General features: G+C 42.7%; 1 protein-coding gene across 1 annotated transcript in view; it reads left to right on the top strand.

The window, feature by feature from the left end:
* The window catches only part of LOC122932163 (prostaglandin reductase 1-like), a 62,764-nt gene extending 45,640 nt beyond the window's left edge, over positions 1–17,124 (top strand). Inside the window, exons 5-10 of the mRNA XM_044286425.1 lie at positions 1,509–1,676; positions 4,177–4,294; positions 8,326–8,481; positions 9,096–9,201; positions 11,133–11,251; positions 16,901–17,124. Of these exons, the coding sequence (XP_044142360.1) occupies positions 1,509–1,676; positions 4,177–4,294; positions 8,326–8,481; positions 9,096–9,201; positions 11,133–11,251; positions 16,901–17,011 (778 nt within the window). The 3' untranslated portion in view covers positions 17,012–17,124. The remainder of the gene's footprint in view (positions 1–1,508; positions 1,677–4,176; positions 4,295–8,325; positions 8,482–9,095; positions 9,202–11,132; positions 11,252–16,900) is intronic.
* The last annotated feature ends 981 nt before the right edge of the window (positions 17,125–18,105 follow it).

Here is an 18,105-nt window from a genome sequence, read left to right as displayed (position 1 = left end):
TGCTGTTATAGGCCTCCTCCTTATATGTTTTTGCCACTTTATATTTCAATGTGTTCTGTACCTTCTATGTGCTTGAGTTGAATACAGTATATTATTAATCTGCTTACCAGTGTTAGTGCGATTGTCCGCTGTTACTGGAAGAAAGACAACTACTGTATGGGCCCGTAATTGTGTATACAATGAAGAGAACACTTGATAGCATGGTTCCGTTCATTGTATAGGTGTATGTGGTGTATAATAAAGTTAATAATTTCTTACCTGGTAACAGGATCTGATTAAGAGAGAAGTCATCGGCAAATGACGTCTGTGGAAAGTTGCAGGTGCCATTGGTGAATGATGATTGGTCCTGCTCTTTAATGGATAATTCAGGTACCCATAAAAGAAGGAAACAACGGTTAGGGCACATTCACTGCAATGGACAACAAACAACTATCGCCCCCCCTCCTCTATATTGTCGCAATGTTAGATTCATTGGGTGAAGTCGCTCATTATTTGAGTGGACGTGTTGTTTATTATTATATCTATTTAACAGTTAATCAGTTAGTTAAAGAATTAACATTGTGGCCTTTTCCTCCACATATATACTTATAAATAATTTCCTAAATAAATGTTATTTAGCAATTTATTGCACTTTGTAGTAATTTATGGAACCTTTGCCCATCATGTATAGTAAAGTCAGCAACGTATGTATATACAGTAACTGCCACCAGTAACAGCGCACAATCGCACCAAAACACTGGTAAGCAGATTAATAATATACCATATTCAACTTCAATATTCATATTCAATATTTTTATATTTGTTTTGTTTTTATAAAGTATATAAGTATATTTACATTCTCTAATGAAACATGATATCGCTATGTGCTCACGCAATTCCGCTGTGATCTCTAGTGTTGCTACATCTGTAGTAACTTAGTAACATAGTTTATAAAAAGACATCTGTCCATCCAGTTCGGCCTGTTATCCTGCAAGTTGATCCAGAGGAAGGCAAAAAAAAAAAAATATGTGAGGTAGAAACCAATTTTCCCCACTCAATTGCTTCCCAATTCCAATAACTCCCTGGATCAACGATCCCTCTCTAGTAGCTATAGCCTGTAATATTATTACACTCCAGAAATACGTCCAGGGCCCTCTTGAACTCTTTTAGTGGACTCACCATCACCACCTCCTCAGGCAGAGAGTTCCATAGTCTCACTGCTCTTACCGTAAAGAATCCTCTTCTATGTTTGTGTACATACCTCCTTTCCTCCAGATGCAGAGGATGTCCCCTTGGCCTATAAAACTTCCAATACTAGTTCTAGTGTTCTTCACAAGGAGAACTAGTACTCTAGTACCTACCTTATGTCAAAGACCTCACATCAGGCTAATCAACCACCCTGTTCTGTTACTCTGTACTGAGGCAACAACACTGAAACAGTTATTTACTGATTGGTCAATTTTTTGGGGTATCCTAACTTATGTTAAAGGGAGCTTGTTTTGAAAACTTTAAACTTTTTTGTCATTTAGGATAATAGAAAGCAAAAATTCAGCATTCGCAGTGGGTGGATATTATGTTGGAAACTGTGGCTGGACAACACACTTTATATCTAACGGCAAAGGTCTGCTTCCACTGCCTTCTGAATGGCCTGGATCTCTGCCCAGATCACTGGCTCTCGGAACAGTAGGCATGCCTGGGTAAGCATTTATTTAATGTTGATTCGATCTGGTTTACACAGGGCAGTTTTGGTTTTGAGGGAATTTTAAAGGGAACCTGACAGGTTATTTGTGCTAGCCTTTCTAAAGGCGGAATAAAGAAGTGACAGACATGCTGACATCATACAGTCATGTGAAAAAATTAGGACACCCTTTGAAAGCATGTGGTTTTTTGTAACATTTTTAATAAAAGGTTATTTCATCTCCGTTTCAACAATACAGAGAGATTAAAGTAATCCGACTAAACAAAGAAAACTGAAGAAAAGTCTTTTCAAGATCTTCTGTAAATGTCATTCTACAAAAATGCCTATTCTAACTGAGGAAAAAGATAGGACACCCTTGCCCCTAATAGCGAGTGTTACCTCCTTTGGCTGAAATAACTACAGTGAGACGGTTCTTGTAGCCATCTACCAGTCTTCGACATCGGTCTGAGGAAATTTTACCCCACTCCTCAATGCAGAACTTTTTCAGCTGTGAGATGTTTGAGGGGTTTCTTGCACGTACAGCCCTTTTCAAGTCACCCCACAGCATCTCAATGGGATTCAAATCTGGACTTTGACTTGGCCATTCCAGGACTCTCCATTTCTTCTTTTTCAGCCAATCTTTGGTTGATTTACTAGTATGTTTTGGGTCATTGTCATGTTGCATGGTCCAGTTCCGCTTCAGCTTTAATTTTCTAACTGATGGTCTCACATGTTCTTCAAGCACCTTCTGATACACAGTAGAATTCATCGTGGATTCTATGATGGTGAGCTGACCAGGTCCTGCTGCAGCAAAGCAGCCCCAAACCATGACACTTCCACCTCCATGCTTCACAGTTGGTATGAGGTTCTTTTCTTGGAATGCTGTGTTTGGTTTACGCCAAACATGTCCTCTGCTGTTGTGTCCAAATAATTCAATTTTGGACTCATCTGTCCAAAGAACATTATTCCAGAAGTCCTGGTCTTTGTCAACTTTATGTCTGGCAAATGTCAGTCTGGCCTCGATGTTTCTCTTGGAAAGCAAAGGTTTCCTCCTTGCACACCTCCCATGCAAGTTAAACTTGTACAGTCTCTTTCTGATTGTAGAGGCATGTACTTCTACATCAACAGTAGCCAGAGCCTGCTGTAGTTCTCGAGATGACACTTTAGGGTTTTTGGAGACCTCTTTTAGCATCTTGCGGTCTGCTCTTGGGGTGAACTTGCTGGGGCGACCAGTCCTGGGCATGTTGGCAGTTGTTTTGAAAGCCCTCCACTTGTAGACTATCTTCCGGACAGTGGAATGGCTGATTTCAAAATCTTTTGAGATCTTTTTAAATCCCTTCCCAGACTCATAGGCTGCTACAATCTTTTTTCTGAAGTCCTCTGACAGCTCTTTTGCTCTCACCATGGTGCTTACTCTCACTTCAACAGTCAGGAGCACACCAAACTAAATGTCTGAGGTTTAAATAGGGCAAGCCTCATTCAACATGCAGAGTAACGATCTACTAATTATGTGCACCTGGTGTGATATACCTGTGTGAGATCTGAGCCAATTTAAGAGGGAATACATGTGAGGGTGTCCTATCTTTTTCCTCAGTTAGAATAGGCATTTTTGTAGAATGACATTTACAGAAGATCTTGAAAAGACTTTTCTTCAGTTTTCTTTGTTTAGTTGGATTACTTTAATCTCTCTGTATTGTTGAAACGGAGATGAAATAACCTTTTATTAAAAATGTTACAAAAAACCACATGCTTTCAAAGGGTGTCCTAATTTTTTCACATGACTGTAGGTCAGTCACTTATGTGTTAGCAAACTTTGAAAACGTGATACTTTAAACTTTTTTCATGGCCTGCAAGGAGTCCAACAATGATCATGATATGCAGGAAATCCCCTGCCGGCTGCTTATTGACAGATTTCCCCTATTATCCAGTCAGCATGTGCCAGCAGCAGCTCTTATATAATACTATTTGAGACTTACAGATTTTATCTGTAACAGTGTAGAGGGCATAGGCCATATTAAATAGAATATCAATGGGGCATGTGATAAAAGAATGTGTAGTGTACCGTATATGTCAAGTTTATAGCTAGTTAGTGTTATATGCCAAGGAAGGCAGCTCTTTGCTTGCAACTCTCCACATATAACACTCCCCACCCACGCTGCTTGTACTGTGACAGAGATGGATTGGCTGTAGACTTTACAGGGAAATCTCCCGGTGGGCCGATACCCAGGGAGCCACCTGAGCCCTCCTTATGGCCAGCCAGTGGAAGTTTTTAGGGATGTATTTTGTGCTGCTGGCAGTAATTTCTGAAGGACTATGGTATTTGGCTCTGTGGTGGTGGTATAATGTGCCACAACATGGTATTGCTGGCCCTGCCTTCCATCAATTTGGACCTGACTCCAAAACTGTGCCACTTTTAGTATTTTTTCCAGGGCCACTTTAAGTTCCCAGTCCACCCCTGACTGTGCCACTGGTGTGTTTTAGACTTTGTGATTTATCAACACTATTCTGTATTTTATTAGTGTAACTGCATATTTTGGCCTTTTGGAAATCTGCAATCCTAAGGAAGGAGATGTAGTTCTTGTCAATAGTGCTGCTGGAGCAGTCGGATCAGTTGTAGGACAGATCGCCAAGATAAAAGTAAGTAAATGTGAAAGCTAACCCACTGTTTTTCTTTAAAACTTAATTTATTTCAAACCTGGTAAAATTAAGATAGCATTTTGTTTTACTGTTCTGTAGTTAATAGTCAAAGTCGTTGGGCCATCTCACATTTTGATGGCATATGAGTAGGCTATGTCACCAATGTTCGATTGGTGCAGGTCCAACCTCTGGGAACTGCATCTATCTCTAGAACAGGTGCCGCCAAAAGGAAGGAGGGTGCATTGCACAAGCGCGGCCACCATTCACTTCTATGGAAGTACCAAAAATAGCCGACTGCCGTGCCTGCACTGTGCACTCTTCATTTGCTTCTCTGGGAGTTCCAGAAATAGCCAAGAATACTCACTCGGTTCTTTTTACAACTCCCATAAAAATGAATGAAGAGCATGTCGCATACAGTACAGACCAAAAGTTTGGACACACCTTCTCATTCAAAGAGTTTTCTTTATTTTCATGACTATGAAAATTGTAGATTCACACGAAGGCATCAAAACTATGAAATAACACATGTGGAGTTATATACATAACAAAAAAGTGTGAAACAACTGAAAATATGTCATATTCTAGGTTCTTCAAAGTAGCCACCTTTTGCTTTGATTACTGCTTTGTACACTCTTGGCATTCTCTTGATGAGCTTCAAGAGGTAGTCACCTGAAACGGTCTTCCAACAGTCTTGAAGGAGTTCCCAGAGATGCTTAGCACTTGTTGGCCCTTTTGCCTTCACTCTGCGGTCCAGCTCACCCCAAACCATCTCGATTGGGTTCAGGTCCGGTGACTGTGGAGGCCAGGTCATGTGGTGCAGCACCCCATCACTCTTCTTCATGGTCAAATAGCCCTTACACAGCCTGGAGGTGTGTTTGGGGTCATTGTCCTGTTGAAAAATAAATGATGGTCCAACTAAACGCAAACCGGATGGAATAGCATGCCGCTGCAAGATGCTGTGGTAGCCATGCTGGTTCAGTATGCCTTCAATTTTGAATAAATCCCCAACAGTGTCACCAGTAAAGCACCCCCACACCATCACACCTCCTCCTTCATGCTTCACGGTGGGAACCAGGCATGTAGAGTCCATCCGTTCACCTTTTCTGCGTCGCACAAAGACACGGTGGTTGGAACCAAAGATCTCAAATTTTGACTCATCAGACCAAAGCACAGATTTCCACTGGTCTAATGTCCATTCCTTGTGTTCTTTAGCCCAAACAAGCCTCTTCTGCTTGTTGCCTGTCCTTAGCAGTGGTTTCCTAGCAGATATTCTACCATGAAGGCCTGATTCACACAGTCTCCTCTTAACAGTTGTTCTAGAGATGTGTCTGTTGCTAGAACTCTGTGTGGCATTGACCTGGTCTCTAATCTGAGCTGCTGTTAACCTGCGATTTCTGAGGCTGGTGACTCGGATGAACTTATCCTCCGCAGCAGAGGTGACTCTTGGTCTTCCTTTCCTGGGCGGGCCGCATGTGAGCCAGTTTCTTTGTAGCGCTTGATGGTTTTTGTGACTGCACTTGGGGACACTTTCAAATTTTCCCAATTTTTCGGACTGACTGACCTTTATTTCTTAAAGTAATGATGGCCACTCGTTTTTCTTTACTTAGCTGCTTTTTTCTTGCCATAATACAAATTCTAACAGTCTATTCAGTAGGACTATCAGCTGTGTATCCACCTGACTTCTCCACAACGCAACTGATGGTCCCAACCCCATTTATAAGGCAAGAAATCCTACTTATTAAACCTGACAGGGCACACCTGTGAAGTGAAGACCATTTCAGGTGACTACCTCTGGAAGCTCATCAAGAGAATGCCAAGAGTGTAAAAGCAGTAATCAAAGCAAAAGGTGGCTACTTTGAAGAACCTAGAATATGACATATTTTCAGTTGTTTCATACTTTTTATGTATATAATTCCACATGTGTTAATTCATAGTTTTGATGCCTTCCGTGTGAATCTACAATTTTCATAGTCACGAAAATAAAGAAAACTCTTTGAATGAGAAGGTGTGTCCAAACTTTTGGTCTGTACTGTATGTGCAGTGCACTCTCCTTCACTTTGCAGGCCCCATTCTAGAGATAGATGCTGGTCCCAGACGTAGGACTCACATCTATTGGACATTGGTGGCTTATCCTAGTGATATGCCACCAAAGAGTGAGATGGACCAACCCCTTTAATGCTATTCTGTTTCACATTGCAAGCATCACAGACAACTTACTGTTACATTGTTGTGACCAAACACTGTTGCTTGACCTCTTTTGATGAAAGTCACCATAACTGGCAGCAATAAGTTGCCACGATCATGTAATGTCACTATTGATAGCACATTTTTATGTCCCAAATAGTTGATGAATTCTGGAAGGACCATTTGTCAGAAAATTCTTAAAGGTTTAGTGTTATATGAACGCCCTAAAAACTCTTCTTTAATTGTGATAAATTAAGTTTATGCAATTAGAGAGGGATGTATCACATTTGTTCTTGTGTGTTTTTCTCTTAATTGACTCCGGATATGTTATATCACCTGTTTGAAATGTTAGATTCTGTTGATTAACAATAAAAATAAAATACAAAAAAAGAATTGAGGTGAGTTTTTAGATAAGAAAGTGTTACATGTTGCATGGCATATTTTATAAACTGTCCCAGCTTTGCTCTATTTTTAAACCTCAGGGTGGTGAACAGGCTGAGGTTTAGAAGTGGCCAGCCTAAAAAAATAAGTCATTATAGTAATGTCATCCAAGGGCAAGCCCATTGATTAAAGGTGTTTTGCAAGACTATTTTTTACTAATGACTAGGGATAAGCGAATCGACTTCGGATGAAACATCCAAGGTCAATTCACATAAAACTTAGTTCTAATACTGTACCTCTGGATAGGTCATTAGTATCTTATTGGTGGGGGTCTGACACCCGGGACCCCCACAGATCTGTTGCATGAAAAGGCACTGGTGCTCCCAGTAGCGCTGAGGCCTTCTCTCAGTTCAACAAGCACAGCACCAGATATTGTATAGTGGCTGTGCTTGGTATAGCAACTCGGCCACATTCATTTCAATGACGCTAAGCAGCACCTTGGCCATGTGACTAATGAACGTGACGTCACATGGCCTTGACAAAGCTGCGAGAATGTGGTGGGGCTACTGCAAGTGCTGGTGCCTTTTCAAACAGCTGATCAACAGGGGTCCAGAGTGTTGGATCCCCACTGATCAGATACTGATAGCCTATCCAAGGATAGGTCATCAGCTACAAAAAAACTTGGAAATCTCTTTTAAGCACAGGAGTGAGTTCTTCAATAGGGAGTTGGTGTCCTTAAAGTGTACTGGCTGTGCTAGTATGGTAAGTCAGAGCCTGTATTTCTTTCTGGCTGGATGCTATATTCTGGACAGCTAAGGATCTCGCACAGTGGCCACATTTACTAATTCTAAAGATGGCGTAAGCTTAGACAGGCTGTCTTACCCTGCACATGATTTATCACAGGGGCTCCAGCAGGATGATAAATGTGTTACAGAGATAGACACTCTCAATCTTTATCAACTAATGGTTGGCTTTTCTGACAGATTTTTACGCAGAATTGTGCATCTTATGCCCTGCCCTTTCCCACAAAGATCCATCCCTTTCCACTAAGTCTCATCTTCATGTTGTAAGTGTAAAAAAAAAAGTGTAGCAGCCCTATATGCTCCAAATTGCACCAACTTGTGCCACTTTTTAGACAAATTTTTGTGAATGTTTTAGTCCTAAGCTGTGTTCATTATGACACCAGAAACAAAGGGAGAGATTTATCAAACTGGTGTAAAGTAGAACTGACTTAGTTGCCCACAGCAACCAATCCGATTCCTCATTTCATTTTTCACAGCTTCTTTGGAAAATTTAAGGTGGAATCTGATTGGTTGCTATGGGCAACTAAACCTGTTGTACTTTACACCAGTTTGATAAATCTACCCCAAAAAGTTTTGTTCCTTTATTCTGAAAGTTGTCCAAAAGTGGAGAGTGGGCCCGTCCCATATCAAAATGTCATATGCAATTTTTGTATTTCTCCTTAGGGCTGTAAGGTAGTGGGGTCTGCTGGTTCAGATGACAAAATCCAATATTTAAAAGAAATTGGCTTTGATGAAGCTTTTAACTATAAAACAGTGAGTTCTTTGGAAGAATCCCTGAAGAAGGCATCTCCAGAAGGCTATGACTGCTATTTTGAGAATGTGAGTTTTGCGCTCTCTTGTATTGGGGAGGGAGGGGGAAAACAAAGCCACTCGAATTTAAAATAAAATGTGCGTATGTGTACATGAGTGATAACGATATATTTGACCATAGTATGACTTTTATTTAGCATATTTTAGCAGCTTTCTCTTTTGCAGGCTATATCTCTAATTCTTAGTTGAATCTAAGCTGGTGGGTGTAAACTAGCTGCTCCCCATATACCGCAATACCCTTAGAGATAACAAATTCGGCTCCATAATTCTGTTTCACTCAGAATCGCGCAAAAGTACAGTACAGTATGGGATATCATAGAGAAGTATTGGGCTAGTATAGATGTGAATAAAGCACTTGCATGCTATATAACATTTACTGTTAGCTGCTGAATCATGTCTGTACTGTTCTGGGAGTTCTAAGGAATGATGTCATCTGTAGCTATAATCTCCTATGTCCGAGGGTGCATATATTAGTGAGACCTTATGGATGAATTAGATTAGTTTTAAATATCCAAGAACATTGAACAATAAAGTAGCAATGTCAAGAAATTGATGTGGGACAAACAATAAATGTGAATACAAATACACAATATATTAAACACATTTTGTTCTTTGCTCTGTAGGTTGGTGGTAAATTTTCCGATGCTGCACTACCACAGATGAAGGATTTTGGAAGAATTGCTGTCTGTGGTGCAATATCCATGTATAATGATGCAGTGCCTCCATCAGGTAAATTTCTATGACTATTAATCAGTTTAATTCATGTACTAAATGGGTTGTGCAAAAATGGGGAGGGTTTTGGCAACCTCTTGGCCGGACCTATAAAGAGAAACTTACTTACCTGCTCCCTGGTGCTGGCTCCCTGCTCCTTCTCTTCCAGCTCTGCTGGGCTCCCATGCTGAAAACATTTACTTTGACATTGCCATGGCCAGTGATTGGCTGCAGGCATTGTCATACCGGATGTTTACAGAGAGGGAGCCCAGTGGCACAACTTTTACAGGTCCAGCCAAGTGGAGGGGTTGACTAAAAAAACAATTCTTGCACAACCCATTTAAGGACTAGGCTACACTGCTGAATTTAAGGCTTCACCAGTTGTGTGGCAGAAGCTGAGTTGCACTATTTATTACCCAAGATACTGCTGTGCATATTTTTTTTCATAATTACTTGAATTAACTGAACTTCAGCATTCGGAAGTTATATCATCCAATTTCAGGTGCATGCTAAATTTATCTTTAATGATCCTGAAAACATTCCAGCTGCATAGCAAAGGTCCTATAGAGAGTCCCATAATGACATCTAAGACACATGCATGTAATTCATTCTCTCTACTTGTTAGAAAAACCCAAATGTGGGAGATCACCTTTAAATTAAAACTTGTGTGGTATATTCAGCTAACATTTAAGTCACCTAATAAAATTGCTGGGTTAGTATGGTTAGGGTCAAGCTATCCATGGCTCTACCGTGGTAGTGGTTACTGAAAATGAAGGGCATATTTACATATGTAACATGTGGCATCTTTCCTTCAATTTAACAAAATAAATCTGCAGACCTAATGAATGTCAAGATTTTCAAGTTTAGTAAATTTAACTGAAAATAGATGTATTTGTTACCACCACTTTAAGAGGCACAGTGGCCTAGATGTATTAATGTCTGTTAGAGAAATCTGTCTGCAAAGGTTGGTGCATCTATGTTTGTACACTTTTTTCCAAATACATGACAAGGTGCAGGGCTTAGTGGACAGGGACGGAGATTCATGGGAAAGGGTGGAGGGCCTAATATGCGCCATTTTGGCACCAAAATTGAGCCCGCATCTGACTTAAAAATCTACATCAAAGTATACCAACCAATAGTTGTTATAGAGTCAGAGAAAAGTATCTTTCACTGCACCAGATTTATCATCCAGCCTGTGCCATTGTGATAAATCTGATGCAGGTCTAGACAGTCTGCCTACGTTTATGCTATCTTTAGGAAAATTTTATAAAAAAAAGAAGCCAGAATTTTTTGCATATCCACCACCAAAAAAAAGCGATTACAAGCTATCAATAACTCTTATGTACACCAAAATGATACCAGTGAAAATTGCAAATCACAAAAATCAAGCCCTCACACAGTTCCTTATAAAGAAAAATAAAAAGGATATAAGTCTTGGGATGTAGCGATGCAAAACCATTTTTTTTAAAGGTTTTTTATCGTGCAAAAGTAATAAAACTTAAAAAAAGACCTACAGTATATGACGCAAAAGAATGTTGTAAAATTCAGTGTAAAAATGTAAAGGCAGTATTGATGTTTTTCTTACATTCCTCCCCTGAAAGAGTTACATGTAATAATCAGTGATTATTACGTGTGATAAATGTACCATTAAAAACTACAATTTGTTCTGAGAAACAAAAAACAAGTTCCCATGCGGCTACATCGACATGAAAATAAAAAAAGTTATAGCTCTAGGAATGCGATATGGGCGAAGGGGTTAAAATAATTTAAGGTCACATTATCAGCAGATAGCAGTTCCCAAAGGGAACATAGTGAAAAGTATGTCAAGCGTAGCGTACTCTTTATGGCAGTCACCATGATATATTTTCTTATATAAATGTGTAATTTCTCCACAGATAACTTTTTACTTTTAGTTTTTAGTTTCAATTTGTTTTGCATGTCTTTTATAGGACCTTATATACATCCCACCATTCTCTTCAAACAACTCCGAATGGAAGGTTTCATTGTGACGCGCTGGTCAGACAGATATCAAGAAGGACAAAAACAGCTCCTGCAATGGGTTTTAGAGGTAATGTTATACACACGGTATATGGTAATGTTATATATGGTAATTTATAATAATGTTATTCCATGGTAACATACACGATGATCTACAGTTAAGTTATGCTAATAAAGAGCGGCACTGCTTGTGGCCAGTCACTTAAAGGGTTTATCCAGCTATCTGTAACTGATAACCTCTGGATAGGTCATCAGCATCTGATTGGTGCTGAGCTGAGACCAAGCCACGTGACCGATGGTCATGATGTCACTTGCCTATGGTAAGCAGCTAATCTGAGGGTGTCCTGGGTGTCAGATACCTAATGATCAGATGATGACCTATTCACAGGATCAGTTACCATAGTCGGATAACCTCTTTAAAGGAGTTATCCCATGGTTAATGTAAAAAATAAAAACCAGACATATAGTACATGACAAAGCTAGAACCAGCCCTGTACCTCCCATGGATCCCGAGCTCTCCCCATTCATTGTTCCAGTCACTCTGCAGGATTTATATCAAGCAAGCAGCTCAGGGAGCATGTACCTTCTGCTGCAAATCTCTCCCTATGACAGTTTAAGAGGCAGTTTGTAGGGGTGGAACTAAGCTTGTGCGTCCACCTAAGCAAGGTGGACAGAGAAATAAAAAAGCAAACAGCAGGTGGCACTAATACAGGTACATTTTATTGAATAACTCAATGGCTGCACTAAATTAACTTTTGCAATTGCATATAATTATATTCAGATCCAGGTGCTGGTTTTAAAACTGCAGAATATTTTTTGTCGGACAGCCCCTTTTTATTATTATTATTTATTATTAAAGCGCCATTCACTCCATAGCGCTGTACATATAAAAAGGGGTATACATACTGTACATAATACAGACAATTGCACTAAGCATGAAGAGGACGAGTTACAAACTGGTACAGAAGGAGAGAGGGCCCTGCCCGGGAGGGCTTACAATCTACATGGTATGGGAGAAGGACACAGTAGGTGAGGGTGAATCTGGTCATGGTGGTATAGAGGCAGCAGGGTCATTGGTTGTAGGCTTGTCTGAAGAGGTGGGTTTTTAGGTTTCTTTTAAAGGATTCCACTGCAGGTGAGAGTCTGATATGTTCGGGTAGCGAGTTCCAGAGAATGGGGGGGGGTGGGGGGGCGTACGGGAGAAATCTTGGAGGCGATTGTGGGAAGAGGTGATAAGAGGATAGGAGAGAAGGAGGTCTTGTGAGGATTGGAAATTGCGTGTAGGGATGTATCAGGAAAGTAGCTCAGAGATGTAGAGAGGGGACAGGTTGTGGACAGCCTGGTATGTATTTGCTAGTATTTTGAACTAAATTTGTTGGGCAATGGGGAGCAAGTGAAGGGATTAGCAGAGGGGAGAGGCAGGGGAGTAACAGGGTGAGAGGTGGATCAGTCGTGCAGCCAGCGCCGCTCTGGCCAGGCTTAGCATTAGGACCTTTTTATCCGGCCCACAGCACCATCTGCTAGCTAATTTTTTCACTTCACTTGCCTCTGAGGTAATTGCAGAGAAGCGCCGTTATCTCGCACAGGCTCACTGGATACAGTAGAACCGACATGTACCTCAGATAAATCAATGTAAATAACAGAGGGGCCTAGACATACAATATTCCACGCCTACCCGAGCCAACCCAATAGCCCCCATGAATTAAACTAAAATATTCTCATGTAATATATCATAAATCTTTATAATTACAAAAAATTAATGGACAAGGTGAAAACAGAAGAAAAAGGGGAAGGAGATAACTAGATCTCCTCACTCCTGATACCCCTGATAGAGGGAATCGCACAGGTACTTAGCTGAATATAATAATGATGTAAAATATCCCTGGGGAAAACATGTATAGATGTACAATGCACAGTGTGAATGCGAAACACTGTGACTGTACAAAAGGATAATAGTTGATGGTACAATTGAAATATACACACGATGAATGGGGACCAATATCAAGCCGGAACCATGTCCAGTAAAAAAATGGCACAAAATAGATCAAAGGGTCCGCATGTCAAAGTGTGTATAAAAAAGGAGCTGCAAGTGACCACAGCTGCTACTGCAGTAAGCACTAGTGCAAAATACAACACATGCCCACAGTGAATATGTCAATGAACATACAGAAAAGATACAACTGCATGCAGGTGGTTTGGGGCAACTAGTGGTCTGTCAGACAAATGTCCAGTCACCAGATCCTGTATTATGGCCCAATGGTAAACCCACAAACCACACAACCATTGCTGTAAATAACACAATAAAACTGTTGAGAAACATTGTTAATTACTCATGATGAGCGAAGTACCCGAGGCAAAAGTGATGCCTATGCTCCAACGCGCGCTTCGCCACCCTACCGGCTTCGTCAAATGCAGAGAAGCGGCGTAATCTCGCACAACCGCACTGGATACAGTAGTCTGCCCCCGGGCCATGCGGACTACTGGCAGAGGCATCGTTGAGTGAAGTGCGCATGAGCCGTCTTCCAGCACACCTCACTCGACGATGCCTCTGCCAGTAGTCCGCACGGCCCTGGCGCAGACTACTGTATCCAGTGCGGCTGTGCGAGATTACGCCACTTCTCTGCATTTACCTCAGCGGCAAGTGAAGTTAATAAATTAGCTAGGAGGCGGCGCTGGGCGGGGAGGGGATCTGTGGATAACACTTGTGGGGATCTGTGGGTGACACTTGTGGGGATCTGTGGGGGACACTTGTGGGGATCTGTGGGGGGCACTTGTGGGGATCTGTGGGGGGCACTTGTGGGGATCTGTGGGGGGCACTTGTGGGGATCTGTGGAGGACACTTGTGGGGATCTGTGGAGGACACTTGTGGGGATCTGTGGAGGACACTTGTGGGGATCTGTGGAGGACACTTGTGGGGATCTGTGGAGGACACTTGTGGGGATCTGTGGAGGACACTTGTGGGGATCTGTGGAGGACACTTGTGGGGATCTGTGGAGGACACTTGTGGGGATCTGTGGAGGACATGGTATGTAGCTGGAGGGACAAAGTGTGCAGCCATTGATTGTGATAGATAGGTCTGTTGGGGGGGGGGGGGGTTGAGCAGGATGGGGAAAGATGATGAATTCTGTTTTATCCATGTTAAGTTTTAGAAAGTAAGAGGAGAAGGAGGAGGATATGGAAGTTTTGTGGGATTCTGGATAGTAGGGTGGTGATGTCTGGACCAGAGAGGTAGATTTGTGTGTCGTCAGCATAAAAGTGATACTGAAAGCCATGGGACTCTATGAGCTGTCCCAGGCCAAAAGTGTAGAGAGAGAAGATCAGGGGTCCTAGGATAGAGCCTTGTGGGACACCAAAAGAGAGGGAATGAGACAAGTAGGTGTTGTGAGAATGGGAGACGCTAAATGTCCATTCTGTGAGGTATGATGTGATCCAGGAGAGGGCCAGGTCAGTGATGCCATGAAATGAGAGAGTTTGTAACAGAAGGGAGTAGTTGACAGTGTCAAAGGCAGAGGACAGGTTTAAAGAGAATTTGTAACCACAAAGTGCAGTGCAATTTGCAGACAGCAGTTAAATAACAGGAGAAACTGATTGGATTGATATATAACTTTACGGGAAAAGATTCAGTAAAACTGAATTTAATACCTTTATCTCTGCTTTTTCTTACTTAAAGAGGTTTTACCATCACAGACAATGGGGGCATATCGCTAGGATATTCCCCCATTGTCTGATAGGTGCAGGTCCTCTGGGACCTGCACCTACAATAAGAACGGACCGGGGAAATGAACGGAGGGCGCACTGCGCATGTGCAGCCGCCCTCCATTCATTTTTATGTGGCCGCCGAAAATAGCCGAGCGCTGTCTCGGCTATTTCCGTCTGCCCCATAGAAATTAATTGGAGCAGGGACTGCACGTGCGCGGTGCGCTCCCATTTACTTCTATGTTGTTGCTTAGAGATGTAGATTGAGAACAAGGAGTAGTGCGCTCTGGTAGATGGTGTGCATATGCACTTGAGAAGATGCGCCATGTACAGCTATCAGTGACTGACATCTATCTTTGTATACTGTGGGAATTGCTCTGGTAGACAGGCTTGCGGACGCAGTATAGAGGCAACGACAACGTCTTTAACTTAAACAGTTCAGTGTTTATTCACACATAAGGATAAGCAAAACAAAGAATCAGTTTTAAGGAAAACAGTCACATTGAGTCTGGTGTTTGTTTACACCATGCAGCAATGCAGAAGTCCTTGGACATAGCAGAAACCACCTACTCTCAAGCCAACAAGGTAGCAGGCCTTTACCCAGGCCCAAACTCCCAAGTCCAAACACAGAGACTGACAGAGTTTCACTGTCAGAGAGGAGTAAATTCCTACCACCTGACGGTGCTGCCTGTGTTTTATAGCCCAAACCAAGACCCGGCCTGGAACGTGTGGAGAAGCCACCCACCATGCACTTTGGCTTCTCCCAGTAATAGCCGGCCCGGATCGGCTTTACAGCCATACTAAATAGCAAAACCATGTTAGCCAGCACTAGCTGCTGCTGACACATGAAATTACCGGCTCTTACCTCACCAAGGCCAGGAATCTCGGTGACACATACCTTCCGTCAATGGCGGACCCTTACGCCTTCCTACAATACACACTTGCACATAGAATGCAATCAATCACTGATAATACCTCCCCCATGTACCACTATTAGTGACTGACAGCTATCTATGCATACACACTTACACAGAGAATGCAATCACTGATAACATCTCCCCTGTATGCAACTGAAGTGAGAAAATACAGAGGTTTAGGCCTCATGCACACGGCCGTGTTCCGCGGCCGAGAGCGGACCGTGGAAACCCGGCCGGGATTCCTCCTGACAGCATGAGCGCTTGGAGTCATTGGTTGCTATGACGCCGTGCGCTTCATGCAGCCGCTCCTGTACAGTAATACACTATACTAGTGTATTACTGTACAGGAGCGGCTGCATGAAGCGCACGGCGTCAAAGCAACCAATGACGCCGTGCGCTCATGCTGTCAGGAGGAATCCCGGCCGGGTTTCCACGATCCGCTCTCGGCCGTGGAACGCGGCCGTGTACATGAGGCCTTAAATGTATAAATTTCAAGTTATACTGAATCTTTTCCTACAAAACTATATATTTATCCTCTCTGCTCCTCCTGCTCTATATCATGCTGCCTGCAGATTGCACTGCATTTTGTGGAAATAGCCAGCATGTAATACTAGCTTCAATAGCACTGGGCTTGCAGTAGCAGAAATGGCCAGCTTTAATTGATATCACTGAATATGGTTAATAACTTTGGGATTTGATTTCTCAACTTTAAAGCCATTTTAAAACTTGGTTCCAAAATTGGTGTCGGTACTGAAGCCGATTTTTTATACCTGTTTTAAAATGTTTTTCGAGTTTAATAATCAAATGCCTAAGTTATTCACGAAGGTCTCATGAGCCCATTTTAATGCTGTACATAGATGGATCTAGGATCCAAAGCTCGCTTCGCTCATCCCTACCTGTGATACTCTATATAGGTTTTATCAATGTAAATTTAACATATTAACAAACAATATGAAAAAAGGAACTATTTTTGGATCTGAAATTTCCACATGAAACTACAAAATTCATAACATACTGTATAGTTGGGTTAGACATCACCGAATCTGGTGGTTTAATATAGATGTACACTATTATAAGATACAGTAACATTCATTATTTTCTTTTAGGGTAAGGTGAAATATCATGAACACATCACCAAAGGTTTTGAGAACATGCCGGCTGGATTCATAGGAATGCTCAGTGGAGAGAATACCGGCAAAGCAATTATACAAGTTTAAATATGTCTGTATACAGTTTACATTACTATGTCCTGCTATGTTAAGCTGAATACTGCTTGTAGAACTTTATACCTACATTACATGTTATTATGACAATAAAAACCCAGCAAATATATGTACATTCAAGATGCCATAATTTTCTTAATGTTACTTACGTGATAATGACAAAGCTATACACTGTGGAGAGGCGCTGAGGCATGACGTGAACAGATGGGCGTGCGGCGGTCCGCCCCCTCCCACAACGCCGGCTCCGGCTCCCGCTTCCGCCACGGCATGGGCGATGATGCCGCTGCTCCGGACTCCCTGCTGAGAAAGACTGTTGAGAGAGACTGACCTGCTGTGTTTTCTGCTGGCCCAGCCGGTCCTCCCCCACACGTTGGGGCACGGCTGCTCCCTCTGCTGAGCCAGCGTCTGAGGCTGGATGTCCGGTGTCCCTATCCACTCTTCAGAGCGCTGCTGTGTCTCCCCCGCTGTGCCGTCGTTGGAGGCTGGATGTCCGGGGTCCCTACCAGGGATACCTGCGGTCCCAGGCTGCTCCATCTGTGCCTGCCTTGAGCTGGAGGTTCCATGCGGTGTCAGGATTCTGGTAGTCGCGGCGCGGTGAGGTGTGAGTAGACGTCCCCCGGCGCGGTGCCATTCAGGGGAGCCATATTTGCCTGGTGCTGCCCGCAAGGAGCGGCCGTTTGAGTCTGAGTGCCTTATGAGGGCTGTTTCTGATGTCCTATCCGCCCTGCTGCCATGTTCTCTGGGGGGCCCTGAAGAGAGGGGCGCTGTCCGACTGGGAGAGGTTGTCTCCCCCTTCCCTACCAGCTGACACGGTATCGGCCGGTTTTCTATACGCTGCCCCATCTGCCTCGGCCCTATCGGACCCCTCTGCGGGACCGCTGTGATAATAGTTGTGGCTAAACTGCAGTCTTTGGGTATTATATTAATCTACCAGTGTACATTAACGCTGCCCTTACCCTGTCGCGGGACATTGCGGGACATTGCACTGTATTACTCCGGGGTGAAAACCGCTCCACTACTCCTCTGAGCCCCAGAGCCTGGAATCTATTAGCCCTAGAATCGGGGCAATCACATTTCTGGAGCTTCCC

The sequence above is a fragment of the Bufo gargarizans genome, chromosome 1 (assembly GCF_014858855.1).
Source record: "Bufo gargarizans isolate SCDJY-AF-19 chromosome 1, ASM1485885v1, whole genome shotgun sequence".
NCBI classification, from domain to species: Eukaryota; Metazoa; Chordata; class Amphibia; order Anura; family Bufonidae; genus Bufo; species Bufo gargarizans.
The sequence above is the reverse complement of the archived record's forward strand: the minus strand, read 5'-3'. Positions and strand labels throughout refer to the sequence as shown.